Below are 13,020 nucleotides of genomic sequence, written 5' to 3'. Positions count from 1 at the left end.
GAATTGTTTAACATAATTAAAATATCAGGTTAAAAACTCAAGTACCTAATTTTTAATGAGTGAGTTGGCCTGGTTTACACTGATGGTGATTATGGTGAGGAAGTTAAATTCAAAACACTTGTGCCCTTTGGCATCCTTAGGGGAAAGGTTCTTGCTTGAGAGAGAAAAGGGTCACATGGAGCTTAATGATAAGCTCATTACTAGCTTTACTATCATTCAAGTAAATGATAGGGGGATTTACCTCATAGGTGAGAATTCCCTCTCTACCAACAGAGCTGTGAGGCTCCTTTTTCTGAAAGGAAGCATCTGCCTCTAGTCTCTGGGAAAGTTTTTAAATAGTGTGCTTTCCTCAGTTTTTTATACAACACAATTTTGTATATGCTTCCCCTTAACTATGGTATCTTTTCCAGGCCTTTTTGTCCCCCTTTATCCACACAAGGGACATCTCACTTCCATGAGCCTTTACTTTCTAAGAAACGTCTGTGATGGAGTGATTTTGTTATAACTGATAGCCCCTTCTAGTAGAAATTTGTAGCTTAGTTGCACAGCAGATAATTGAAAGAATGTGAAGACTTCCATTCTGTTACTTTCCAGCTTTTGTGTTTTAGTCTAGGCTTTTACCACTGTGCCTCAGATTATATAACTGTGAAATACCTTGCATGTTTCAGAGGACTATATGAGGTTCAAATATGAAGTATATTGAAATACTCTAAAATGTATTTTTATTGAATTTTCAGTTAAGTTTAAGATTGGGGAGGGGACAGGTAGAAAAATAGCTGCTGCTTCAGAAAAGATAGACCATAATCTATATTTTCTTTTTTGCTCTAAAGGTCATTTCTTCATTTGATATGATTATGTACTTTAGTGCTTTGTGCCTGCAAATTTCAAGACACCTTCATCTAAGTATCTTCAAGATTTCATGTCATCAAGCACCTGAACAGGTTCACAAGCATATTGACTAATAACCCAAGGAAAAAAGGAGAAGCAGTTAGGGGAACCTAGGAGTGAAGGAAATCCCCTTTTGCAGGAGGCTAGTATACTATCAAATAAGGTTATATTTGAATATAAAACATTAAGTCCTGTAAATTCCATTATGTCTATTTCAGTTGTGAAGTCCTCATTGTGTATCAACATTTTTTTACCACGGATAACCAGAGTAATACAAATCTATAAATTATAAATAAAACTAAAGAAAGAAATTTAAATTTTCTAGGTACAAGAAAGTGAACCACTATAGTTCTAAATAGCAGTTTCTGTCTCAGAAATTCTTACACTCAGGATTTTCATTGTCAAATGATTACATAAAAATTCAGAAATTCAAGGATTTTAGCCATGTTGAGGATGATGCTACTTTGCTAAAAATTGGTGTGTTCATAATACTGCATAAGTGCATGGATTATAATACTGTATTTACTAAGAATGATGTATGATTTTATTAGTCATTTTCAAGAGGCATGTTAACCGCTATCATATAAAATGAAATACATGCTTTAGTATACCAACTAGAATTTAAAAGGGCTATTAGAATTTTCTATAATTTGTATTAAGTAAAATCAATTTGTCTTATTATACAACACTATTTTGTCTTATTATACAACACAATTATTAGTTCAGAAAAACAAATGAATCTTTATAGTGAGGGCAACTTGTTTCTTGATAGTCTGAGTTAAAATTTCATTGTCACAAAAAGATGGGCATTAAACATCCCTTTCTATTAAAAGTAAAACAGTACTTAAAATACAGTTGACTTAAGAAAATTAGTAATTTATGAAAACATGGCAAAAATATCTTCCCTTTAGAATACTAGCCAAAGTTACTACAACTACACATTTCATTTGAGATAAAAAGGGGATAAAATAAGTATCAGTTACTCAACCACTGAATGCACTATGTACTGATTCTTGTCTTTCTACTCTCATTTCAAAGTATTTATAGTGTTCATTATGAATAACAGAACTATCACCAGGCTCTTTGGTGATCCAAATCCTCAGACTCCCTCCCCTCTTATCCTACGTTTAATTTTATCCCACAGTTCTGTAGACCATAAGCCATAGGATGAAATAAATAAAATAAAGGAGTAATGAACATGTACTATATCCTAAGCAAGAAAAAGACAATGAAAAAAGTGAAAGTTGATATTCCTTAGAAGGAAAAAGTATATACTTACGTGAATTAAGGACACAGAAAACACTCCACGGTACTTATTTTGTCTCTGTAACACTTGGTAAACTCAAATAAGGACCTTCTTAGACATTTGAATAGTACCTAAGATTTATATTCCAAAATATACATTGGCTTACAAGGGAACTCCTCTACAAAATGTAAAAATTTAGGAAGCAAATTGTCCCCCTAATGTCAGGTAGACTATTGTTAATCGTGGACTAATTTCTTCCTATATAAGTTATCACAGAAAAAGAGAATCCCCATGGGTTTGTTTTTTAAAACTTTGAAAACCTTTTTAAAAGTAAGATAAGAGTGGGTTATGGGGTAGGGGAGAATTATAATTTAAAACATTGAAAAACAGGGGAAAATCACTTCTAATGGACATATTGGGGGGCGATATTTTTTGTTTTGAATGATTCAATGAAAGTAGTTTGAGCAAAAAAATAGTAAGTTTAACTGATACTTAAAAAAATGGTGGAACAATTTGTTTCTTTATTAAATCAAGTATTTCATATATTTTGTTTTAAAAATACACATTTTAAAAGACAAGGTATATGAATTAACTGTTCAAGTTTGGAAATGAATGTAAAATCAAACTTCCATATATTTACTCAGTACTACAAGTATGTGCCATTTAATTCTGAACCAAGCTCAATTAAATGGCATTTTATTGTCTTTGTGGAAATGACATTCACAAATCTGTATTTTAAAACAGATATTTATATCTTGTTCAATCACCTTAATGGTCCTGAGTGGTTTTATTTCACAACACAAATTTAAGTTGCTTTTAATACATTTTATAAGTCAATAGATTTTTCTTTTGAAATCTTATCATTGGAACTGGCTATGTAAGTTAATGACTTTATACAAAAGGATGTACATATAAAAATAGATTTTTTTTTCCTTAAAGAGTAACAATGTAACCTACAATACTTGTGCTTTCTACTTTTTGGGACTGATACAGATACATTGAAGCTAAAACTTGAAATTGGATAATCTTTATTATTAAGTTAATTGACAAGTGTCATAAAAATTCACTATTACTATTAAAAGGCAGAAAGCTTATACATACAATTTAGGAATTGCTGCTACTCACATAACTGTTTAGATTTTATTTGAAGGTTAACAAAGAGGAGGCTTGCACTTAAGCTAATGAGTAACACAATGTAATATTTGAAAATACAATTTTTAAACGACTCTAAAAATGTATATGCCTCTTAGCTAATGTTATAATTGTATCATATTACTTAGGTTCAAGTTCTTCCTTCCAAGAACCATCAGAGTAACATGGACTGAAGAGACTTTCGAACAATTGCCATCTCTTGCTGCTGCTGTTCATGAAAGGAGATATTAAACATTTGTTTAATTTTTAGATAAGTGTTAACCAATTTCAACAAATAAAACATTTCAGTGCTTAAAACATATTAATTCTTACTTTTCGGTTTTAATATCATAACTTACAGTATCCATCATAATTTGTTTTTGAAACATAGCCATTTCATTTTTAAGTTCATTTTGTGCATCAGTAACTAGAGTCTCATTGTTCTTCTCCAAGTCCTCCATACTCTAAAACACAAAAAGCTTGTTTAGTTATAAATCACCATTTTTAATCTCAGGTTCTAAACTTGTGCCATTAATTTTAAAAACTAGGAGCTTTTAAAAAAATTCAAGTAGTGTACATTATTTATTCTGAATAAAATATTATCTAATGCATCAAAACCAGAATACCCACTAAAGGATTAAAAAGTGCCAGACATGAATCAAATAGTATTAGAGGAGGTAACAACTGTAGTGTACTTTGCTTGAAACAGTGGGTTAATGAACTGTTAAAGTTTCAATATTGAACATACTAAAAAAAAGAAAAAAGACTGGAAATCTACCAAGAAATGATTTATGAACTTTCTGTTTTCAGGTGAACCAAGAACTATCACTAGTGCTTATATTATGTACAAATCTTATTCATAACATATATATTTTTTGGTAAAATTCCCAATTTACTATTTTCTATTTTGAATAATGTCCACAAAAACATTAGAATCTGAAAGTAAAATACATTTAGTACTTAAATAAAAAACAATGAATTTAAAATTAAAAGTGTTAAGAATTTTAAATGCATAAGCAAAATTTTCTTCCTTAAACTTAGAAAAAAATTATATTCTACTTCCAACATAAATTGCTTTAAAAGAATATGCTATGTTACCAAATACAACAGACCTTTATGAATTGTTCATATAACTGTTTAATTGTTTTCAGTCTCTGGCTCTGACCAAGTCTAGATTGTTGAAAAATCTGTTGTTGCTGTCTAAATAAATTCTGAAAATGTAAAAGAAAAGAATCATGTGATAATTTAAGTAAGCTTTTAAATGTAGCAAAAAAAAAAAAATTAAAGGGAATAGTTTTAAAGTCAATACTTTAAATATTTTTTAACAGCTATTATAACAAAATTAGAGAAAATCTATGTTCACCAGGAATATCTTCTATACTAATAAAAGGGTAATATGCTAATTAGACCAGATGTCTCCTGGATAAAGCCACAGTGGCAGGGGCCGAGGCAGAGGCAGTTAGGGGTGATCAGGCTGGCAGGGGAGGGCAGTTAGGGGCAATCGGGCTGGCAGGGGAGGGCAGTTAGGGGTGATCAGGGTGGCAGGGGAGGACAGGGGCGATGAGGGCAGCAGGGGAGGGCAGTTAGAGGGCGATCTGGCTGTCAGGGGAGCAGTTAGGGGCATCAGGCCAGCAGGCAGAGGCAGTTAGGGGCATTCAGGCTGGCAGGCAGGCAAGTAATTAGAAGTCAGTGGTCCCGGATTGCAAGAGGGATGTCTGACTGCCAGGCAGGGATCGGGCCTAAACTGGTAGTAGGACATCTCCCAAGGGGTTCCAGATTGGAGAGGGTGCAGTCCAGGCTGAGGGACACCCATGCACAAATTTCATGCACTGGGCCTATAGTACAATATAATAATCCTACCAGTCATTGAATAGGAAATCTTAACAATACTCAACATATCTTAATTCTTGGTGCTTTCAATATCAACACAGATAATCCTTCTGATAATGCTTGTCTTTCAGTTCCTTGGCTACTTTCTACCCTACTTTAGTCATTCTCTTACATACGTATACCCTAGATTCTGTCATTACCAATAACTATAACCTCTTTATAGTATGAATAATAGCATACTACTCAGAACTCTTTTAAATAAACTTATTATATATAAATTTAATCCTCCAAGCAACTCTATGAGATAGGTACTCTTACTATTCCCCCTTTCATAAATGAGGAAACTGAGGAAAAAAAATTTTTTCATAGTTCACAGTATTTGGTCAAACCAGAATGTGATTCCAAACAGTATGTTTCTAGAATCCAGGCTCTAACCATTACTCATACTATTTCTCCATATATCCCTTTGTTCACTTCTCTTTACTGTTCTAGTTCACTCTTTATAGTATTAAAGCTCAATAATTTCTATGAAGACCTAGAATCTATTCATCCTACCTACTTTTCACTGTCCCCTATTCCCATGTCCTCACATTCCTCTTTCCCAGTATAAATTCTGTGGTAAAACATTATAATTACTCCTTTCCATCTATATCTTGCTATCCCTTTTTATTCTGTCACACTTGTTTGCCTGATCTCAACCCTGGAAAATACAACTCTAGCTACCCTGCCTACATTCCTGCAGATGGTCATAGTTGAAGAAAGCAACTACACTAACAGGTCTCTTTAAATCATGATCACAAGCCTAAATTGGACCCTTAGTGCTGCTTGAAAATTATATTTTTAGTCTATTCACTGTCCCACTCTCAAGAAAATATCTTATACCTTCTGGTTTGACCTCAAAAGGCAACATATTTTCCACCCTATGATGACCTTAATTATTTCACTAAACAGAAGCAATCCAGAGTTTTCAGTCTTCTATCACCATATCTACATACCCATCTACATCCCTCTGTGCTCATATACTCTACCTTCTCTCCTATTTTTAAAAAATATTTTTTATTGATTTTTTACAGAGAGGAAGGGAGAGGGATAGAGTTAGAAACATGGATGGGAGAGAAACATCAATCAGCTGCCTCCTGCATATCTCCCTCTGGGGATGTGCCCGCAACCAAGGCACATGCCCTTGACCGGAATTGAACCTGAGACCCCTCAGTCCACAGGCCGATGCTCTATCCACCGAGACAAACTGGTTAGGGCTCTCCTATTTTTAAGGATGTACTATCCTTACTGAGGCTTTTTCACGTGTCCCATACATTCTCAAGAATTTAGCAACTCTCTCCCCTTTTTCCACTATTTTTTATTTTTCCCTGAAGATTATTTCTATTAGCATACAAACATGCTAGTCTTTCATCATTTTTTTAAAAAACAACATCAAAACCCCATGCCCTGGCCAATGTAGTGAAGTGGTTAGCATTGGCACACACACCAAAAGGTTGAGGGTTTAATTCCCGGTTAAGGGCACATTCCTGGTTGCAGGTTGGATCCCTGGCTCTGGTTGGGGCTCCTGCAGGTGGCAACCAATCAATGTGTCTCTCTCTCCTTTCCTTCCACTCTAAAAAATCAATGGGAAAAGGTCCTTGGGTGAGGATTAACAATGCAAAACAAACAACACAAAAAAACACAGTAACACTTTCTTTTCTACTCAGGCTACCACTCCTTCTTCCCACCCCCGTTCTTGTACTCATTCCAATTGGGTTTTTGCACTCACTATTCCACCAAAACCACTCTGTTCAAGACTGATCAGAACCATCCTTAACACCAATGACCTCACATCACCAAATCTACCTTATTTGGCCTATAAGCAGCATGTGAAAGTTAATCCTCTCTCCTTAAAAGGCTTTCTTCACTTTGTTTAAAATAGTTTTCTTTGTAGCTGTTAGGGCACTCATTCTCATCTTCTTGAACTCTAAACATTGAAATTTACAGGTCCAGTTCTTGGACTTCTCTTTTACATTTACAATCACTCCTTTGGTGATTTCATCCAACCCAATGGCTTAAATGCTGTCTTTATGTTGAGAGTTCCCAACTTTGTATGTTCAACCCACACCTCTTTCCTGAACTGGCCTCATACCAGTGACTTGCTCAACATCTCCTCTTGGTATGTTTCATATGCATCTTAGTATTTCCAAAACTGAGATGATCAACCAACCCTTAAAATTATTTGATATGAATAGCACCTTAGCTCTTAGATAATTTTACAAACAATGAAAGGATGAAATAAAAAGATAATGTAGTTATATAATATATATGTGGAACTGACTTCCATCACCCATAGAAACATGCAGGTAACACAAGAGTAAACTATGTTTTTCCCTGGTTGGTTTGGTTCAGTGGATAAAGCATCAGGCCTCAGAATCCGGGTTGGATTCCGGTCAAGGGCCGGTACCTCGGTTGTAGGCTTGATCCCCACGCCCGGTCGTGTAGGAGGCAACCTATCAATGTGTGTGAATCACATCTATGTTTCTCTGTCTCTCCCCTCCCTTCCACTCTTTCTAAAAATCAATGGAAAAATATCCTCCGGGGAGAATTAACAAAAAAAGGGAAGAAAAAAAAGAGTAAACCATGTTTTGATCAGAATAACTGATTCAATAATGGGCAAATTTTCCAAAGGGATCAGTGATGCTCCTCCAGAGGACTCTTCTGCCAGGGTTACTAAGAAAGACAGTCCACTGTGATTACTAAATTTGTTAAGTCTGGGATTGCAAGAAGCTATCTTGCTTACCACATTGAGAGAGCCTACTAAGAATTGGAGACAGAGCCAAGACTATACTACATGAGCAATCCTCCACCCCCGTCCACCTATGCCTGAAGCTAACCTACCCCTGGACTTTTTTTTTATATAAACCAATAGTCCCTTTGTACTTGGGCAAATTTGTGTCACTTGGAAATGAAAGAATCACAACCAATATAGGAAGCAAAGACCATCAGTTTTTATGATTTTGGTATGTGCCTATACTTCTCTAGTTTACCAATCACCAGGACCAAAGCATAATGCCAGCAATGGATAATGGAACCTGGCCACATTCTATGGGTCTCCATTTCCATTTGACACTTGGTTAAATAGATTAATTATAATTCTAAGCATGATACTAACAGCTAGTTTTTCTTCTTGTTCCTTGGCGTTCTGTATATCTATCTCCCACTGCTGAAACAAAGTCAGAAACTGCTGAGAATATTCTTGATTAAGCTTCTGCCTGAAAACATAATAATGATATTGTCATATTTCATACCAGTATGAAAAAAAGATTCAAAACAAAAGTGACTTTACATACTTTGTACTATAATAAAAGAAGGAAATAAAAGCACCTTAAAATTTCAGATATGAAACCAAGAAGTAAAATCATGATTCCAGAAGTGTTTATTCTCCTAACCCTTTAGCTCTTGAAATTTTTAAAAATTTTATTGTATATATAAAATTTCCAGAAACCCCATTTTACTGCCAAGCAGTTTATTTTTCATTTATTCTACTGAATATGGGTTCAGATATGATAGATTCAATGAAGTTATTATTCTAGTATTTATCATATAAGATTTCCAAATAGACATATTTCACTTAACTTGTGCCCATTTTGGTACAATGATTTTATACAAAAGAATAGTTACTTCAGCTTAAATATACAAATTATTTACAATATCAGATTGATCTTTTTCTACACTGTTAAGTAGCTGACTTTCACAAGACTAATGGTTTAATAACATTTACTTTTTATTCACTTAGTATATTTCTATAACAAATACAAATTACCTTTAGACAAATAAACCTCAATTTTCATTTAAAAGGGGATAAAGGTAATCTTTACTGATTTCTAGGAAATACATTTCAAGTCTATGAAGGAGTGAAGTTATAGTACTAAAGGACTTAGAGAAAAATCAAGCCAAATATATTTTTTACTGGAGACCCCAATAAATATAATAGTATTTTTCATAATTTACACTAATGAATACTATGACATGATAAAAATGTGGCTGTGAAAGAACCAACAACCATACCTTTGTTCTTTTTGGATTTTCCAAATATGTTCAATTTTCTGGTTACTGGTTTTGAGAGAAATCTTCGTATACAATGCTAATCTTTTTTTCTTTGTATTAAGAGAATTGCTAATGTTAGCTATGTGGAAAATAAATATTCATTAAAATGTAATACTGAAGAAAATTACATATTTTGTTCCCAAATCCTATATAATAAAAGCCTAATATGCAAATTGACCTAATGGTGGAGCGACCTGTGGAACGACCAGTCACTATGACTTGCACTGATCACCAGGGGGCAGACGCTCAATGCAGGAGCTTCCCCCAGCCCACAGACCCCAGGCCAGCCAAGGTGGATGCCAGTGGGGGCTCCGGTTGCCCCACAGAGGGAGGCGACCAGCGGGGACAGGGTTGGCCAGCGAGTGGGCGGTGCTGCCCCCCTATTGCCCGGCCGGTTGCTTTCCTCTATGGCAAGCGGGCAGCGCCAAGCTGGCCAAGGCGGGTGCCAGCGGGGGCCCACAGATTGGCCCTGATTGCTGGCCACGCCTAGGGTCCCTACCCATGCACAAATTTCGTGTACCAGGCCTCTAGTACTGAAATAAATATGAGTAAATGTGGTTCAACAGTTTCAGAAAGACATTTAAAATTAAATTTTAAAATAAGCATAATATCCAAAAGCAAGGTTATTTGCTTTTTTCTGAAAACTTTTCATTATTAATATCCAAGTTCAGATTTTTAAAAAATTTATAGATGATTAAAAGGAGTTAATAATAGGAAAAAAGGACCTCAAGGACAGGCTTTAATTTCCTCATGAGAAAACACAAAGGCTACATTTTTCTAAATTTATAAAATACTCACCCACTTCACCCCAACTGAAACAACACATTTAGATGAATTATTATTAGAACTCATTATAGGAAACACACAAAACTATTTTTAAATCCAAAAAGGATAAAAATAGTTAAATCAAATAATAAGAAAATTATTATTTTACTATTTGTTAATCTTCACCTTGAAGACATGCTTACAGAGAGAGAAACACCAATGTGAGACAGAAACAACAACTGGTTGCCCTCCACATGCTCCTCAACTGGGGATCAAATCCGTAATCCAGGTATGTGCCCTCAGCAGGAATCGAACCAGCAACCTCTGGGTGCATGGGAGGATGCTCAACCAACTGAGCCATTCTAACTGGGCAAGACAATTACTTTTAAAAAATACAGTTGGTGATCATTTAAATCATATACTTTACTAAATCTGACCAAAACCAAGCATAGAAAGAACCAAGAAAATATTTAAGAAAATATCTAGCCCAGCTAGCGTGGCTCAGTGGTTGAGCATCAACCTATGAACCAGGATGTTACGGTTCAATTCCCAGTCAGTACATTTGCTCAGGCTGTGGGCTCAAGCCCCAGTGTGGGGCATGCAGGAGGCAGCTGATTGATAATTCTCTTTAATCATTGATGTTTCTATCTCTCTCCTTCTCCCTTCCTCTCTGAAATCAATAAAAATATATTTTTTTAAAAAAGAAAATACCTAGATAAATAATTTAAGAACCTTTTGAATACTTTCATGGAGCTATTTATAGTACATTTTTATTCGTAAGTACTGTATTTAAAAATTTTTTTAATATGTTTTTATTGCTTTAGAGAGAAGAAAGGAGAAGAAGAGAAACATTGATGTGAGAAAGAAACATTGATCAGTTGCCTCCCATACATACCCTGACCAGGGACTGAACCCGAAACCTGGCATGTGCCATGACCTGGAATTGAACTGGCCCCTTTTGGTGTGCAGGGCAACACTCAACCAACTGAACCATACTGGCCAGAACTCAACAAAATTTTAATACTTTAAATAATGCTTTGGTAAACACATGCATATGGATCTATCTTCAAGTATTATTTTTCAGTAATCATGATGGAGCTGCATTATTCTAATATTAATACTAGTGTCCCGGTACATAAAATTCGTGCGGGGGGGAGGGGTCCCTCAGCCCGGCCTGCACCCTCTCCAATCTGACATGCCTCTCACAATCCAGGACCGCTGGCTCCTAACCGCTAACCTGTCAGCCTGCCTGATTGCCCCTAACCGCTCTGCCTGCGGGCCTGCTCACCCCCAACTGCCCCCCACTGCTGGCCTGCTCACCCCCAACTGCTCCCCCTTGCTGGCCTGCTCGCCACCTGCCTGATAGCCCCCACATGCCCCCCCCTGCTGATCTGCTCGCCCCCAATTGCCCCCCCTTGCCAGCCTGCTTGCCCCCAACTGCCGCCCACACTGGCCTGCTTGCCCCCAACTGCCCTCCCCTCCTGGGCTGATCAACCCTAACCACCTCTGCCTCAGCCCCACCACCATGGCTTTGTCCAGAAGGTCTCCCAGTCTAATTAGCATATTACCCTTTTATTAATATAGACTAGCGTTCCCGTTGCAGGAAAAATCCTGCAATAGGGTTTCCTGCTGCACTCTACCCCGCCCTGCCTGCTCTCCTCCCTTGTCCCCCGCCCTGCCTTCTCCGCCAGCCCCCCTGCTTTTCTCCCTTTTCCACCAGCCCGCCCGCTCTTCTTCCTTCTCCCCCAGCCCCGCCTGCGCTCCTCCCTTCTCCCCTGCCCCGCCTTCTCTGCCAGCCCGACAGCTTTTCCCTTCTCCCCCCCGCCCCGCCTTCTCCGCAGCCCATTAATGATTCTCTCTCATCATTGATGTTTCTATCTCTCTCTTTCTTCCTCTCTGAAATCAATAAAAATATATTTAAAAAAAATAAATTATAGTCTTGCATACACTGATTATTATACAAGTTATTTGGTTTAAAACAATTTTTTAATACAAAGAATATTCTAAAACATACCTCCAAATCTTTCCAGCATATTCTGTACTTCACCTCTGTGAAGAAATTACATTTAAATATTTTTAAATTAAGGATCCATAAAATATCATACTTATTTTGGAAGAAATATCACACCCCCAATATTTTACATATAATACTCACTGGACAACCAAAATCTACTTTTCTTAAAGTACTACTAACAGGCAAAACTTATGTTGAGCACATTACCCCATATCTTCAACTATTACTGCAGAAGTCCTTTTCTTTCCAAGCTTATCAATTGCTGTAGTCTTTGCTGCATTGACAATAAAAAATAAAAATATTTTTGAAATTAAGTATGCTATTTGGATAACTTTTAATGAAGTAATATCTTAATTTTGAGATCTTTTAGGCTTTTTGCTAACATGAGTTTTTAAAGTCAATATAGAAATGCAATACTTTCTCTGCAGGTCAGGTGGAATTAAATCAAGATCCAGGACCTTTTTTTTTTTTTTTCCATTCTTACCCGAGGATATGATTATTGATTTGAGAGAGGAAGAGAGAGAGAAAGAAGGAAAAAAAGAGGGGGGGCGGAGAGAAAGAAATGTGAGAAAGAAACATACATCTATTGCCTCCTGTACCCGCTTGGACTGGGGATCGAACCCATAACCTGGGTATGTGCCGTGACCGGAAATAAAGCCTGCCACCTTCAGGTGTATGGGAGGACACTCCCACCAACTGAGCCACACCGGCCAGGGCTCCAGGACCATTTTAAAGGAACAATTTTGCAAGTTTTCCTGTGTTAATGTCATAGCAAAGTCATGCACTATTTAGTCGACATTTTGGGAATAACGACTGCAAAGGCAAGATCTGCTATATAAGCTACTCTAACTCCAAATGAGAAACATTAAGTACATTTAAATGCTTGAGAAAGTCTTATTAATTAAAATGCAGTATGTTCAAAATAAATGAGCTGTAGGACATGGTGACTGCACAATATGAGATATACTGTACCATCAGCAGCATCCTCCTCTGAACCATTCAGATCTCGTTTATCTTCTTTCTTAAAGTCATAGGCAATTACAGCCCGATCCTTCAT

At 36.4% G+C, this 13,020-nt stretch overlaps 2 protein-coding genes across 3 annotated transcripts in view; one reads left to right on the top strand and one right to left on the bottom strand.

Annotated features, from left to right (window-relative positions):
- CHPT1 (choline phosphotransferase 1) overlaps positions 1–3,583 on the top strand; it is a 22,229-nt gene extending 18,646 nt beyond the window's left edge. Inside the window, exons 8-9 of one of the 2 annotated variants that reach the window (XR_013813706.1) lie at positions 831–1,030; positions 3,415–3,583. Coding sequence is in view for 1 of the 2 variants with exons in the window: in XM_079774949.1 (XP_079631075.1) it covers positions 831–941; positions 3,415–3,459 (156 nt within the window). In the remaining variant the exon portion in view is untranslated. The remainder of the gene's footprint in view (positions 1–830; positions 1,031–3,414) is intronic. The other variant, XM_079774949.1, reaches the window with a different exon arrangement.
- SYCP3 (synaptonemal complex protein 3) lies at positions 3,574–13,020 on the bottom strand (the record flags this gene model as incomplete). Its single annotated transcript, XM_079775501.1, has 7 exons — positions 3,574–3,729; positions 4,378–4,476; positions 8,250–8,349; positions 9,146–9,263; positions 11,964–11,998; positions 12,171–12,237; positions 12,936–13,020. 7 exons carry the CDS (start codon positions 13,018–13,020, stop codon positions 3,595–3,597), a joined length of 639 nt encoding a protein of 212 aa, XP_079631627.1. The 3' UTR covers positions 3,574–3,594.

The sequence above is a fragment of the Cnephaeus nilssonii genome (assembly GCF_951640355.1).
Source record: "Cnephaeus nilssonii genome assembly, chromosome: 6".
NCBI classification, from domain to species: Eukaryota; Metazoa; Chordata; class Mammalia; order Chiroptera; family Vespertilionidae; genus Cnephaeus; species Cnephaeus nilssonii.
This window is presented reverse-complemented; position numbering and strand designations above follow the sequence as displayed.